The following is a 16,393-nucleotide window of genomic DNA, read 5'->3' on the forward strand; positions in this document are numbered from 1 at the left end:
TACACTCAAGAAAAAAGGCAGATGTAGTTAGGGGTGCCTTTCTGCTCTGCAAAGAGATTAGCTATGATGCTAGAGATATGTTCCATAACTTGCATTGCACATTGATTTAATTTTCGATGAAAAACTTCCAAACATCAGTCTTATGCCTAGTTGCCATTCTGCTTCTGTAATGTTAGATTGAGTGATGTTTGATTGAAAATGTTGAATGTCATCTGCAGCTGTGCAGATCTTTCATTTTTGCAATATGGATCTATGCAGCTAGTCTTGATTGCATACCATTACTGCATACCATCCAAAAAAACGTTTGAAATTAAAGAGTGTCTATTCATGTTCATATTTATCATATGCTTACAAAGAAAAAGAAATTACTCTATACGAACAAATTCTGACGTCCAAATCATGTACTCGAGTACTCATGCCCATTCCAACAAGTTGCTCATGTTTTTCTAATTACACACCCCAGTTTGTAATGCTGACTCTCTAATAAAAACCTATAGCCCTCAACCCAAGCTGAGATACCTGGATAATGTCACAGATATCACCTGTTTTCACAGGCTGAAATCACATTTAGACTCTGACATAAAAAAGTGATGAAGTGCCTTTTAACAGAACTATAAAACATGATTATTCTGCATCTAAACTTAGAGGTTATTATTCGGGAGGTATTCCAACCATCTGTATCTTTGCTGTTTGCTGTAAACAGTGGGTAAATAGAGCAGGTTGTTCTAAGGGAGAAGCTCTGGACTGATTTAATGAAACATTGTTCAAGGATGCAGGAGAGAGGAAGTCAGCCACGTAGAAGACATGTTTTTGTGCAGACTGTTAAATGTGAATAAGCCGATCTTTACTGTAAGTGGCTGATGGTGCTAATTTTATCTGTGGATAACTGGTGTGGCTTACCTCGGTATAATATCTGTGAAATGCACACCACATTGAAAGGCATATGAACATTTCAGAAGTCCGCCCTCATCGCCACAGATCTTGAATGTGATCTCCCCCTTATCGTCTTTCCTCGTACAAAGTCCTAACGCCCCTCCTGCCCTTCGCTTGTCACTTGTGTCAGGCTCGGGGCCAAGGGACTGACCTGTGCTCTCCGTGGCATCCAGGCTGCCCGCTAGCTGCTCCAGGAGGCGTGCTCTGGCTGCGTTCCTGCGGTGTTTCTTGCCTTCGTAATGCTGCTGGGCCATCAGTGGGTTGTTGAACCAGGCTCCACACAGGCAGCAGTATTTCCCAGCCTCTCTTCCGCCGTTTCCGCCGACCACCGCCAAAGGCCAAGTCAGGTCAGGGGGAGGAGGGGGGCATGCAGTGGGGTCTGTGGGCAGCGGGGTAGAAGGGGAGGAATCTGGGGAGGAAGAGTTAAGGAATGAGAGATTGCACAAGGAGGAAGTTGGAGAGAGAAGGAAGAGTAAAGGTGCATATTAACATGTCAGGGTTCTCACCATCACACAAAACCTGGATACCATATAACAAGATTGAATATTGAATTTTAAACATGTTGCAATATGCTGAGAATTGGAATAACACATAATTTGAAATATATTGGGATGGGATTGTGGCTGTTGATGCAACACAGCTCTAATATGTGTCAATGTGTGACGTTTTGTTTACCATGACGCATGTTTCTTCCTCCTGGTGTTCTGTCGCTCCCTCAATGTATGCCAGCTAGCTGAAATTATGTTTGAGTGGAGTTTGAGTCTGATACCTTTGAAAATCACTGGGCTAATGGGGAAAAACATTTGTATGTTATTATGAGTCCTTGAAAAGTCACTAAAAAGTTTTAAGAATATTTATACATTAACATGAAATGTATCCATACTGGCACAGATGCACTCACTCTTCCTCTACGACCAGACATGTAATACATGCTCACTTGTGCACATGTAACATCTCTGGGTTTAGATCACATTGATTGAGAGTGAGAGTAAAGAGCAAAGAGCAACAGATTGCTGCAGGCCACATCTGTGGAGCACAGACGAGGGTCAGGAGGAGGCCATGAGCACTCTAGGGACCAATCTGCAAGTGTTTTTACTTACATCTAGCCCACTGTACGTCTGAACCTTCCTGCTTCATCTTTTTCTTTTGCATCTTCATATTTTTTTTTTACCTACGTCCTCTCCTCTCATCTTCCTCCCCTTTCATCCCTCCCATCTCATCTCCTCTCCTCTGTGAGAGAATGAAAAAAAAAGAAAAGAAATGGCAGACTTCCAGGTGACCTGCTACTCGTGACATGACACTGGTTACCATGGTGATTGCCCATTAATAGCCAACAGGCACTGACTTGTCCGCAGGACGCTGTTGTGGCTCATGCAGCGAAAGAAGACTGCGATTGTGCGTGCGGCTGCATGTGTGTCAGTATGTGCATGTGGGTGTTTGGGTGGCGGATTGAATGTATAATCCACGCTTGAGAAAATGTGTGAAAGCTTGTGTGTGTGTGTGTGTGTGTGTGTGTGTGTGTGTGTGTGTGTGTGTGTGTGTGTGTGTATGAATGAAGCCCAAGAATAGGCTGCTTGTGTGCGTGTGTGTGTGTGTATGTGTGTGTGTATGTGTGTGTGTGTAAGGTACAGTATGTGTACCAAAGAAATCATCTCATGTTTAAACTGTTTATTTGATGGCAGGGAGGGGGTGTTAGGTCCTCAGCCAAACTGTGCGAGAAAGCTCACAATGCCAGATGGCATGTCCAAATGTGCCGATTCGCAATCTACAATGTGTCAATGACTGTAGAGTTCTAACGACTGTGACTACGCAGCCACAATACAACACGTTTATACATTTTATATCACTGACAAAAGCCCACTCACTCATGCTTTTTAAGCCTAAATGAGTCATGCCACTTCTTTCACAACAACCATCAGCTCACTGATAACAAATGAAGAGCATGCATGAAGTGTTGACCACTGACCATGAGCGTGGAGTGTGCTAGCTTGTGTGTATTTTTGGTGTGTGTGTGCCTGTGTTGACTCTAGCCCTGCGCCCTGATTGGTTGCTCATACCTTGATGTGTCTTCAGGCTCTGTTCACATAGTTACTGTATCTATGGCTGTGTCTGCGCTCATCTCACCAACCACACCCACTCACATTCCCTTCGCTTGCCTTCGCCACGCAGTCGTCTCACTTACAAAACCCTTTAACTCCACTGTCATTCCATTTTTCTGCTATTATTCTCAAAGACGAGGCCATCCTAAAAGTGCAGCACTCCTGCGTGTTTGTGTGTGCCCGTGCATGAGTGAAGCTCCTGAGCTGTGACAGCTCTGTGGAACAGCACGTGCTGAGCAGCAACAGGGAGAGATCCTCGGGTGTATTTTTCCTGTCCATCTCTTGTTTTCCCACCCTTTCTTTTCCCATGACTGTGATCTCTGCACACTGAAGCAGAAGTAAGTGTTTTTCACGGAGTGGGGCACAGGGAGTGTGCATGATGGTGTGTGTGCGTGCAGGAGGAGGAGATTTGGAGTGTGTGGTGTGATGTTTGAAAGGGGAGGGAGCACAGGTACAGTGTCCGCTCTTCACCTCTCCAACACACATGGCCTGTACTTTCTTTCCTCTCACTGTTTGAGCGTGTTTCTGTATCTCTGTTAGTGTCCATGTGTCCTTAGATGCAAGTGAACGTGCATGCATCAGTCATCTTGCTTACGTGTATTTCTGAAGATTGTGTGTGTGTGTGTGTCTCTATCTCTGTGCGCACAAGCCTGTCAGCTTGGCTGTGCATCTTCTGCAGAGCGCTCATCTCAGAGCGATCATGAAGGCTACTTTTGACTTTAATCTCTCCTGAAATCCTCTTCTTCTTCTCTCCCAGGTCACTCTTCCTCTCTTCTTGCTCTCGTTCTCTTGTTTCTTTTCCTCCAGGTCCCACTGTCACAAAACCAACGGAAACTCCAACGCAATGGCTGTACAGAAGTGACACTTTTCCAAAAGTAGGCCAAAGTTTAGCAAAAGTCACTCAGGGGCTTGATTATAACACTCCATTTTATAGCGATTGTGTGTTTATAGCTCTGCGAATTTTCACTTTGAATCCAATTTGAATCACATTATGTAAAGCTCCCCTGGAGACGACTCACCAGCACTGACACTTAAAAAAAAATGCAAATCTTAAACAATCATGAGCATGAACGAAAAATATTAATTCCTCTTGATTTGTTAAGGAGATTTTCATTAATCACAAGACCTTTATAAATTACAGGCTGTCTGTGCTCCTCACCTTCAAAGTTTTACTTCCTTGGGGCCTCTGGCATTTTAGCATTACCAGACATTTCCCTCTGATATCCAGGCTAGACGTTTTGACTGAAGCATGACTAAAGCTCACCAAATCCACTCCTGATAAAAATGTATGCTTTGAACTCAAAATAAATCTCAGTCCAGTGATACATGTTGCAAAAACTGGATGTCTGGATTACATCGGCGTGTGTGAGCAGAGGTGAGAGTGGGTTTTTTCAAACAAGTTAATTGCTGTGGTCTTTAGGGAGGACAGACTCTGTGTGCAAACACCATGATTGGAATCCAATAGAGGTATTGATCAGCTAGGGCTGAAAGGGATCATCAACAAGCACCAGTTTACAGTCATATATTTGATGTATTTCATGTGTCAAGTTTCACTTTCAAGTCTAGAAGACAGACAGACAAAGACTAACTGGCTCAAAGAATCATATTAATACTCTATTCTCTTTGTTTTCCCAAACTCAGCTGGTACGGTCACTCCCTGGACTTCTTTTGCAGCTATATGCCTGCTGTGATCACTATGAAAAGCATTGCAGCTCATGTATTGTAAAATGCATGGCTCCGACAGTGCATGTTTAGATGTCTGAGTTTGATCTTGTTGCAAGAAGAGAGGGTTGAAGGTGTGAGATACCTGTGTTTGTAGGGCTGGTCATGGCTGTGGGTAGACTGGGAGGCTCACCCAGCACCAGGCGGACTCTCTTTGCGTGAGTTTTGCCCTGGTAGTGCGACTGGGCCACGACGGCAGAGGTGAAGAACATATTACACAAGGTGCAGCACTTGTTCCTGTCCACCTCTGTCTCTGCACAATCCTACAGGAGGAAAGGAGGAGGGGGAGACGGCGAAAAGATAGCGTTATGAGACAAAAATGGACCACAGGGGAGGAGAGGGTGAGGGAGGTGAAAAGGGAAAAAAAGAGTGTTGGAGGTGAAGAAAGGAATGATGTGAAAAGAGAGGCAGAGAGAGGTGAAGGTGAGAAAAGGAGAGAAGGGGGAATGGGAGATGGAAAGTTGTACACTTTGCAATGACCTCGTGAGCTTTGGCTCTTTCTCACACACGCATACACAGTCACACCACACACACACACGCACACACACAAAAGCAAAGAGGAGGCTGATCAAATATTCATCTGTCTCTCTGGGCTGAGACTGTGGCTTGGCCCTTTCACCACTGCTGGTTCATTACTAATGATGAGGGGGAGTTGCTCCCCGTGGGAGAGAGGGAACACAAACAAAAAGACCAACTGCCTGATTGACACAAGTGTACACATGCAAATACAAGATCACACACACACAAACACACATAACCACACACACACACACAGGATTCAGCAACATTCCCTCTTCTCTCTGGCTTTTTCTGATTGTTTCTGCCCATCAGTGCAGAAAATCATAGCTCAACTTAAGAAAAAAATGAAAACATTCTGTCATCTGCATGTCAGGAAAACGGCCCCAATTCAGTATTTTTCTAGAAATCGTCCAAAATTGCAAGTAATGATTGATGGAATCATTGGACTTGCCTGTAAGCCTTGCCCTAAATAGGCACAAAATGTTTAAAAACAGGAAATCTGAGAAATAACCCGACAGAAACTCTCTAACCTAACTCATGTCATTTTAAAGAATGCAGAGCGTAGGAATATCTTTCTGTGTGCTCTATAATGCTGGAGGACTTGAGAATATAGAAACAGGGGATTCTGGGAGTACAGTAGTCTCTCATTATATGCCATATAACGCTGGGACACATAGGACTGGCATCATGGAAATGGACCCACTGACTGGCTGATATATGTGTCCACATATTTGTAGTGCGGGTTAAGCTTCTTGTTCTAACAGTTGAAGAACATTAAAATATTCAATACATATATTGTTGCATTCTTTCAAAATTTTCAGAGTTTGGAGAGATATGAACTTGTCCTGCCTGTGAAAACACCTTTGGGAGGAATTAGGACAGACACCTTTGGGAGGAATTAGGACAGACTGTGTCCAAAACCAGTCCCTGACCTCAATAATGCTCTTGTGGCTAAGTGGAGGTAAATCCCTGCAGCTGTGCTCCGCAGTCTTGTGGACGGCCTTGCCAGAGGAGTAGAGGCTTTTGTATATAAACGTCCATGGTTTCGGAATGAGATCTTGCTGTGAACAATCACATATGCGCGTGATGTTGGGAAGCCCACTTACTTTAAATATATGAATTGAAACAGGAACGGTGGAGAAAAAAAAAATCAAATATGCTTCGTTGTCTTCAGAGAGTTGTGATATTTCATGCTTTCAGTGCAGTCTTTTAAGTTTTACACTTTAACAACTTTTCTGTTTCTGCTCCTCGCTGCTCATTTTTTAACCTCCACCTTCTCACTGTCTGTTCAGCCATTCTCTTAAGTTCTGTCGCTGCCTCTTCTGAACTCTTTTTTCTGAACTTTTGTTTGCACATTTTTCTTTTCTTTTTCTGTCAGTCTTTCTTTCTGTCCTTTTATGTCTTTCTTTAGTCTTTCTGTCTTTCGTTCTTTGTCAGTGCTCGGTCTAGTCCAGGTGTTGAGTTGACGGATAGAAATCTCTATCTCCATTAAATAGAGGACAATAATAGAAAGTGTCTGCAACACATTACAGTATCTCTGTGTGTGTGTGTGTGTGTGTGTGTGTGTGTGTGTGTGTGTGTGTGTGTGTGTGTGTGTGTGTGTGTGTGTGTGTGTGTGTGTCTTGTGTCAGCCCTGGTTAGCATCACGGACAGCAGATTTGAGAGTTAAGGACACCTTTACCTCCCAGGCTTAGCTTTGTCTCTCAGCTGTCCCGTCTCTCTCTTTCTCCTCTCGTCTTCTCTGTGTTTTCTCTCTCACTCTCTTCGTCTCTTGCTTTTTGTCTTTTCGCCTCGCCTTCACTCTCAGCCTTTTTCTCTCCCTCCCTCCCTGCATCCTCCCTCCCCCTCTGGGCACCAGTCTCAGTGACTCTCTGTGTTGTGGGATGAAATATTTATCTGTATTGGCAGGCCCTCACCACCCCCTCTCCTCCTCCTTCTCTCCACCGCCTCGCCTCCTCTCCTCCCCCGTGTCTGTCCCTGCTGTGATCATGTTAAGGGCTTGCTCTGAACTGTCCCATTCCCCGCTCCTCCATCTCCGCCACTAACTCCTTCTCCTGCTCAGTTGGTACAAATTCATTTCGTTGTGCTTTATTAGCGTGTGTCTCATGTTGCCAAAGGAAAAGAAAGGAGGTGTGTGTGCTGATTTGTTTGTCTGTGTGTGTTTGTATTTAAAATAAAAACATCTTATCTGTATTTATTATCTCGTGATCTTTATTCATGATTGTGTCATGGGAAACAGAGATGGTGCCTGTGAGGACAAGTCTCCTCTCCTCTCCTCTCCTCTCCTCTCCTCTCCTCTCCTCTCCTCTCCTCTCCTCTCCTCTCCTCTCCTCTCCTCTTCGTCTCCTCTCCCTCTCCTCCTACTGCTTTGTCTTCTTCTCTTCCTCTCCTCTCCTCTGCTCTCCTCTGAAAGACATTTTCCTCCTCCCTCCCTCCCTCGCTCCATCCATCCCTCTCACCTACATTTCTCTTGCCTCCTCATTACCATCTCTCGTTGTTCTGTTCCACCTCCTCTCTTATGTGTACTTTCTGCTCCACCTCTTGTCTCTTTCACTGTTCATCCTATTGTTCTTTCCCTCCACTTCCCCCCTCTCGCCTACTTTGTCTACCTCTTCCCTCCCGTGGGCAGCGCTGCTGAGATCTCGTTCTACCCAAATCTACTCGTACCAGGATGAGGAAAATCAACCGCAGTGAGCCAGTGTCCCACAACTGCGTGTTTTTTTTTTTGACTCAGGACAAAGAGGCTGAGATGATTCTCTCTGGCAGCCTGTAGTGGTCTCACACCTGTCAAAACTCACTGAGAAGTAAAAGAAGCAGTCGACAGAGATGGGACTGAAATACAAAGAAGCATCTTCTTGAAAGAAGAAGGCAACGCAATCCTGTCGCTCAATGACAGATGTTACACGAGGGATTTAGTGACAGTGCGGGGAAAAGTTTTAAACAATCTCAAGTGTGTGTGGGTGACTGACATATGAATAATTGTCAGCTCATTACAGCTGCCACTCCAGTGAACCACTTTAAACAATAAACAGCATCTCTGACTCAATGTTTTCCTCTGTCGTCTGTCTCCGCTCAAAGTCATCAACCTTTCTGTTTCTTCATTTTTGATTTCCAGATTCCTACCTTCGCTCGTATCAATTTCCCTCTCTGTATTTCGTCCCTCACAGCCTCTACCTTTCGCACCTCACACATCTGTTAAGACTGATTTGCATGCGACCTAATTGTCGAGTGTGCTTCTGTTTGTGTGTTGCACATGCAGCATGTACGCTTGTTTATCCGCTGCCTGACAGTGACGCCTGTATCGCAGAATATTTTGTGTTTGGGTGGCTTCATCCTGCTCATGCACCTAACAATAGACTCCTAATTAGCTGTGTTAATCTTCCTCTCCTTCTGTTTTGCTTTCTCTCTGCTCCTCCTCACTTCTCCCCCTGCTCTGTGTCGAGGCGCTGTGGGAAACATTGCTAAATATACACATGGAGCAGCACAGGGAAACAGACGCTCTCATTTGGAGTTTGAAGAAGCGCTGAAAGTGTAAATTGAAAGGACTGACAGTGCAAATATAGCATTAGAGGAGAATAAAAGGCGGTGGGTGTGGGGGGGCATTTTGTTATCTCTTGCCCTTTGCGCAGGTAGAAAACTGCACAGACGGAGAGAGAGCAGGGTGGAGAATACGGGAGAAAAACGGATAATGTCCCCTCCCCTTTCATCTGGGAGCACCTTTACGACCTACTTTCTCTATGTTTGTTCTGTGACAAACGCTTTCACCTACACACAAACCTCGAGGCATGGCATTTTACACCGGGTAGACGCTGGCATTTCATTCACTCGGCAAAATCCCTTTTCTGCTTTTCCCATTGGACTGCACCATGTCAATCAGTACTAGAACAGAGGGGCAAAAACACTAAGATGAAGTGCAGAGAAAAGCAAAACTCCCCCTGGGAGCAAAAAAAGATGAAAGAGATGAAAGAGGAAAACTTTATCCCAAATTGAATGGTGAGAATTTCATCTCTGGAGAAGCGCTCGTCTCACATCCGTTTTTCCTGCATTGTCAGATAATCAATGTCACATCTCTGTGTGAAAGGTTATGAACAAATTGCTGGCTGTGGCGCTCACAGTATGTTACAGTACGGCAGATGAGGTGAGTGTGTAAGAGTGTGTGCTCATGGTCTGTGTGTATTCAGTGTCCCATATGAGGTAAAAGCCAGGAGGGGCTGAGTCACATCTTATTCACTTAGGGAGACAGATGGAGACGCAGGTGTGTATATTTCTACAGTATGTGTGTGTGTTTGTACACCCATGTACCCTTGACATGCTTATTTCATAAGTGTCTGCAGTGTGGTGCACATGTTTGACCTTTTCACATCTTGGTGCACAGCTTGTGTGAAGAAAGATGGTTCATCTAGTTGAGTAAGCAACATACGTACCCATTTAAGAATTTTACATATGAAATGAGTCCAAACAACTTCGTAAACGCCCAAACTGGGACAATGATTGGCCTGGAGCCACAGGGCCCATGACCCAACCCACTCTTATAGGTGCACCATTATCTGACATATGTGTGAATGTATATCATATTTTTTTCTTTAGTCCCACTTCATGCCTGCCTTATTTAAATCTTGGTTGTCAATATACTAAAAGTGTTGCTGGAGTTTCAACCTGTTGAAACCCCCCTTTAGCCCCAAACAACTTAGCAAAGTTGGAACCAGGGTACTTCTGGTGCAACAATCCCATATTCACAAGTAAGCAAGTTTGTACTTCTCTCTGAAGTTCTTGCTTTTTTTCTGTACACAACTATTTTGATATGCACAGACAAGTACAACACTATAAATGCCCTCCAGGAGAGACTGTCTGAAAATGTGTGTGGTTATCTGCACATTTACGCAGTTATCGCATCTCTTTCCTTTGACAACTGGATGTCATTATGCCTTTGAGTCGGGTCATTTTACCGTTCAACCTGGAATAGGTCTTGGTATTGTTTAAAGAATTAGGATTCTTGTACAAATACCAGTACCTTTAAAGTGATACCAATAGAGTTCTTCATTTGATACCTTTCTTTTGACTTCATTCTACCTGTCGTGAATGATAGCATTCTGTTGTGAAAAATGCCACCATATTTTTGAAATTTTGGCATCTCTGGTGTCATCTTAGCATGCTGAACTGTCATGTCTTTCAAAGACACCATGCTTGACTTCACCACACCACAGACTGTATGGGTTGCAGCTGTTGCAGTCGTGGGCAAATACAAATCACATTAAATAAAAAATGCTTTTGTTGATTGGCTGTGAGCAAAACTCTAGATCTTGTTACAAAAAGGGTAGCATAAAGGAATCATTTGATTGAAGTTTCGAGACTTTGTGCTTGGTTAGCTTGGTTGTTACCCCAAAGGCATTGAGTACTGATAGCCCTGCTGGTCAGACAACATGCCATACAAATTTTGCCCATTACCTGGCCCCTCAGTGTCTTACAATTCAGGGTTGGTCTTATATTTGCTGTGGGTAAAAAATGGTAACGTCAGGGTCTTTGTGAATGGTTCTCAAAATTAGGTTAGTATAATTGAGTTATGCAAAGAGACTTTGGCCACATGTGGATAAATGACATGGTGAAGCAATGGAGCCTTGAGGCATACTGCATATGACTGTGAGGGAACAAACCCGTCCATGTAGACAAGGGATGTCTGGTTATTAAAACATAAAAAGACCAACTAAAGGAAATGCATATCAACAAAGACACCAGACACCATCAGTCTTTTAACACATTTAAATCAGTATCCTGGTACTGCTGCATGCTTGTTATTGATCCGCAAAAAGGTAAATAAAATAGGTAATTCCCCAAATGTGGTCGTTCCGGCTCCTAATATTTTAAGCTGTTCACCTAGAACTGTCTTTATCTGCATTTCATTTGAAGATGTTTGCTTGTAGACTCAAACATTATTTGCCAGGGTTTTGAACTCTGCATGGCTCATTCATCAAGTACAACCTGAAATCACTTACATTTGAGTTCTTTAGTTTTTATTATGAATTTCCTGTCAGTGGAGGACGGAGGGTCATTGCCGTTCACAGTTAATTGGCCCTGCACTCTGGCTCAGGGTCTTGGCTGTGGTACGGCACCGTTTTTGGAGCCGCTCCACCTCTTCCCCTCCTTCTCGCCTCTCTCTCTCTCTCTCTCTCTCTGGCACGGCTAGATTTGTCAGTTAGTTTGATAAGCTTTACTTTTCCACCAGCTGTGTCCTCAAAGTGTGTACTGTATGTATTCTGTGTATGTGTGTATTTTGCCATGTGGGACCGATATGCTTGCCGGATAAATGGGGCACACAATGTACAATAGTAAAGCTCCCTCTTCACAATTGTCTATTACATTCACATTTTTTTCCCATGCACTCACGCACACATACACATACACATAAACCAATGCAAACACACACAAAGACCCATAATGACAAAGTCAAAATTTAATCAACAGCTAAATAGCTGGTGTGCTTCATGTTAGAACGCCCAACAATTCACTATAGACACAAATGCAACCTCAGCATACGCTACAACTGCAGAACGGGGCCCTAGAAATATTCAGACACAATGGCCCACCTACAGCACACACACACAAACACACAAACATTAGTAATGCACTGACCTCCCTAGCCATAGCCTGCAATGGTCTGATATAGAGCTGCTCGGTGGCGCCTGCGCCTCCACTAAATCTTGCCAGAAACGCCACAGCTAAGGCATAACCTCTCCTGGGAGAATTATAGCACACAACTGCACACAAAAGGATCAAACGAATATTCCCATGAGCATTTGGCTGCAATGGCAAAGCCTGAGAGTGGACAGGTCCAGGAAAGGATTAGTCTGAGGCCTCTGTCTTTTTGTCGTCTACAAACATGAAAACATGCTGCAAATACACACATATTTCAGGATGCAAATAATCATCCTTTCACAAACATCTTCACAGTTTACAGATAACATGCTCAACATATAAGTCTTTGAGTCAGTTACTAGACCTGTCACGATAACTATTGTTGTTGGACAGTATATGGTTCACAAAACAATTGTGATAAATGATATTATTGTCATTTTTGGATGTTTTTCTGCCATAGATATAAAGACAACATAATAGCATAATAATGCAAGTACACCCTCACAAAAGGGTCAGCTCCAAAAGTGCAGCTTCAGGCTACCGGTAAGCTACAATCTGTTGTTTTCGGAGTGTTTCATTTTTCTTTAAATTTGCACAAGTAGGCAGGGGTGTGGAGGAAAAAAATAGAGAGATTCACTGTACTTAAGTCTTAAAATGGTCAGGAAAACTTTGTTTTCCTTTGATTTATTCTGGCATCATATTGGCTAAAATGTTGGTGACACTCTTATGTGAACAAACAGGCATGTAAATTCAAAATATATATATAGAGGTCAGCAAAATAATCAGTCATATCTTGTATGATAAGACGATAATGTAAGTATTGTGACAGGCCTATTTATGATTGAGTTTTGGAAGCTTGAAAGTCAGAATAAAGTTAGAAAATAGAAATTTGTATGCAACACAGACATAGAAACACACACTCAGTGGGAGCATACTGGGTTATCTGGCCGCAGTCTCTTGGAAGGTGGTCCTCCATCTTCGGGGTGAAGCATGTAGAACAGACGTACCTTGTTGGCATGTTTCTTACTCTGAGAGACAGAAACACAGAGAGAGTACCAGAATCAGCCAGTGAACTGAGTTTTATTTTGTCAAGTGAGCCAAGTGGAAAAAAATCAATGACTGTCACTCCACCTCGGCCACTCCCTCTCAGCTTTTATCTCTGTTTCTGCTGATGATGCTCGCAGACATTTTGCCCCCAGCTGGGTGACTAATGGCTTGGGCCAGGCTCAGCTTTCTAGGATCCCTGAGTGAGATGTTGGGTCAAGGTGGGTAGTCCAGGACTCCTTACTTCACCTGAACACACTAACATTGTTACAAGGAAATAATTTGGATTGCTCAAATTACAGTAACATTGAAACTACAATATCCTGATTATAGATATTAATGTATTAGCAAATACAGTGGGTAATCGATTAAAGGGATAGTTTGAAAGTTTTGAAATGGGGTTGTATGGGGTACTTATCCAGAGCCAGTATATTACGTGAAGTAGATTGTGTTTGGCAAGCCCCCAGTTTGGTAAAGCAACAAAGAAGCTAAGCAATGTATTAAAACTGATATTGGTTTCTTTTAGGTGGCTTTTTTCCAGGTTGCTTAAAACATGTACATCTACTGTTTGTAATATGTAGTCTATACATAAGTACCCAACACAACCCAACTTCAAATTATCTGAACTGTCTCTTTAAAATGAGTCTGCAAATTATTGAAAGCTTCTGGTGAGAAGATGGTTTGAGTCTCTTTACTGTTGTTGGGTGTTTGTGCTGCTTACTCGTTTGTTATTGTTGTATTTTTGCTCCACCTATCACAAAGACTATAAGCTGAAATAAGCAGATATACACACCAGTGTTTATATGAAAAGACAGTGAGCCATCCTTGAAGCTGCTTACTGTCACTTTAAAGCAGAACAATGAAAATCACTGGACATACTGCGGGGTAAAGATAAGTGCATGTGTATGTGTTTAGACAGCTCTGTGTGTTTGGGTGACACAGCTATCTTACTCTATACATATCCTTTTATTGGCGTGCTCTGACCTTCACTCCTTTTCTGCTATTATTATCTATAAATTCCACTGCGGGTAAAATTGTCCAGCAGCAAGTGTTGACAGTGTCAGAGAAATTGGATCTTTACTCCCGCACATGCAGTAAAATATGCAATATTGCATGACAGAGAACAAAGATACAAGTCAAAAGTGGGGTTACAAAAAGCATCAAGAGAGAAAAAGTGTGACAATTTGTATTGGTGCGAGATGGATGTGATTAAATGTCTTGAGATGGTTTCATCGAGAGCTGTGATTCCCTGTGAGGGCGTCGCTTTACTGTTTCCACCAATCATGTGCTTTATATAAAAGTCGGTGAAACTATTGTTTTGCAGTAGAAAATGAACTTTAAGCAGTTTAAGCGTATATCACTGCTGAACACGACACAGAGAAAGCGAATGGGAGACTCAGACAAGACACTGTACTTGCTGCTCCAGTGCTTAGATTGGATCCTGTGCCCCCGGGACAAGAAGCCCCCCCCCACCTCACATGCCTCCTCACTTGTCAGACTACTTTAATGCTTTTTGTCAGTGCTTGTGTGTGTGTCTGAGTGTATGCTTGTGTTTATAGGTGTATAAATGGTCATGCAGTAGATGGCTCTGGGATATGGGCTAAAAGCGGGACCCTGTGTCACCATGGTTACCCCTGCACTGACCCTCAGTGCACACCCTACTCTAATGGACTCTACATGTCTCTCGGTTTCTTCTTCCTCTGTTTTTTTCAGTGTCAAATCAAGTTGGAGGAGACAGACAGGTCAGAGGACCAAGTAAAATGTCTGCAGCGTCATCCTTGTATGTTCGTTTATAGACCGAATCCCAATGTTTGTTTACAAAAACTTCCGTCTCGAAAACCCCTGCGTCGTGTACACAAAACAGCACTGATCAGACGCTGCCTCAATAGTTTAGTTTTTAGCCAACAAAAAAGGCCTACCTAAAAAAATCTGTATCACTTTAAGTGTATGTTATATTTAGAATATACATGTTACCTTGCCATCAGAAAGTTGTTTTGGACAGGGATCTGCCGTGTTATTTACCAAAGTTTACTAACTATAGCGAATGGTATTTCTCTGCCCTGCACCAAGGAGAGACAGAGCGCAGTGCTGAACTCACTACAACCTCACTTACCTCTCGCCATTGCAAGTATGCGAGCTCCACAAGCAAAAAGCCAACATGGCTTATTTATTAATGAAGTATAATCTTCCAGAAAGATGTGGAGATGACGAAAATAAATGCTCAGCAGACTAAAGATCATTCAGGTTACAGAGTAACAGGCTGCCGAAGCAACAAACAAGTGTGAATTGTGCACCTGTATTATCTCGTAAAATAAAAGTTTAAGATCGGGACTTTGTTCCGGGAGATACTCAATACTAAACGACTCAGATCAGGATTGGGGGCAAAAAAATTGGGACATCCCTATTAATTATATATCCTTAAACATCACACACACAACAGTTATGGCTGAAAATTGCAACAGAAATGACCAATAATCTCACTACTTTTATGACAATATCAGAAAGTGCTGGTGTGCATGAACTGTTAGTGGTGCAGGTATACAAATAAAGAGTTTGTTGTGGCATTTATCTGATCCCTGAACAGTTTGATCATAAAATAATCTGTGTGATTGGGAGAGAATTAGAGTGTAAAGGTGAGGGAGCAGCATGAGTAAGAGCAGTGATGTTGCTGAAACTTTTGTCCGACTCGTAGTTCATCTATTTGAGTTTATGGACGGTAGTTATATGACATCTGCCAAGGAGATCATGACTTGGTTTTTGGTTTGGTTTGTTTGTCAGCAGGATTATGGAAAAACTGCTGCCTATTGGAAGGGTGTAGCAGGAGCCAAGGAAAACCCACTAAAATTTGGAACAGATCCAAATCCTGGGACGGATACATAATTTATCCTTCACTTTCGTTCACATTGCAAGACATCTGGCCTTGCAGAGGTCTGCACTCTCCGTGTGCCCTTTTAGTTGCTAACTATTTTTTGTTGTAACTAAACTGCTAAAGTGCACAAGCTATTCTTCTAGTGTTTTTGTCTGTAATCAAAATGCTTCAGGTGCATTTCTGCCATGTCTAGACTGGAGTAGGGATGGACTCCAGAACCCTGGACTCCTCAATAATTCATCCCCCGTGATAGTTCTCATTTCTTTAGCCTGTTGTTCTTGCCTCTGTGTCTCATGCAGAACACTTTCAGTTACCCTTTGTATAAAATGTGCAATACAAGTGAAACTGCCTATCTTTGCCTTCTATCCTTATCGAAACGCGCAAAAAACTCCCTGCCTTCAAAAGATTTCTTGCCTTGTCTCCTCGATCTGCTGACCTCTACAGAGACCCTTTGTAAAGGGTGACACTGAGGAAATGCTGTGACTCAGCTTGCCCATTTCTCCGCACAACTCAAGGCTGTGTGCTTCTGTCAGACGCAGGTTGAGAGACAGAAATAGATTACTTTCAAGTGGTTGTG

At 43.0% G+C, this 16,393-nt stretch overlaps 1 protein-coding gene and 1 long non-coding RNA gene across 4 annotated transcripts in view; one reads left to right on the top strand and one right to left on the bottom strand.

Annotated features, from left to right (window-relative positions):
* LOC148187691 (uncharacterized) overlaps positions 1-16,393 on the top strand; it is a 106,897-nt gene that overhangs the window by 63,894 nt on the left and 26,610 nt on the right. The gene's annotated exons all lie outside the window — the stretch shown is intronic.
* LOC121954746 (zinc finger matrin-type protein 4) overlaps positions 1-16,393 on the bottom strand; it is a 65,085-nt gene that overhangs the window by 26,203 nt on the left and 22,489 nt on the right. For all 3 annotated transcript variants that reach the window (XM_088086469.1, XM_088086471.1, XM_088086470.1), the window contains exons 3-5: positions 12,839-12,931; positions 4,840-5,017; positions 1,085-1,342 (exon numbers count right to left, since the gene is read on the bottom strand). In XM_088086469.1, coding sequence (XP_087942595.1) covers positions 1,085-1,342; positions 4,840-5,017; positions 12,839-12,931 — 529 coding nt within the window. The remainder of the gene's footprint in view (positions 1-1,084; positions 1,343-4,839; positions 5,018-12,838; positions 12,932-16,393) is intronic.

This window comes from Plectropomus leopardus, chromosome 13 (genome assembly GCF_026936395.1).
Source record: "Plectropomus leopardus strain MGB_pleo_1.0 chromosome 13, ASM2693639v1, whole genome shotgun sequence".
Classification (NCBI taxonomy): domain Eukaryota; kingdom Metazoa; phylum Chordata; class Actinopteri; order Perciformes; family Serranidae; genus Plectropomus; species Plectropomus leopardus.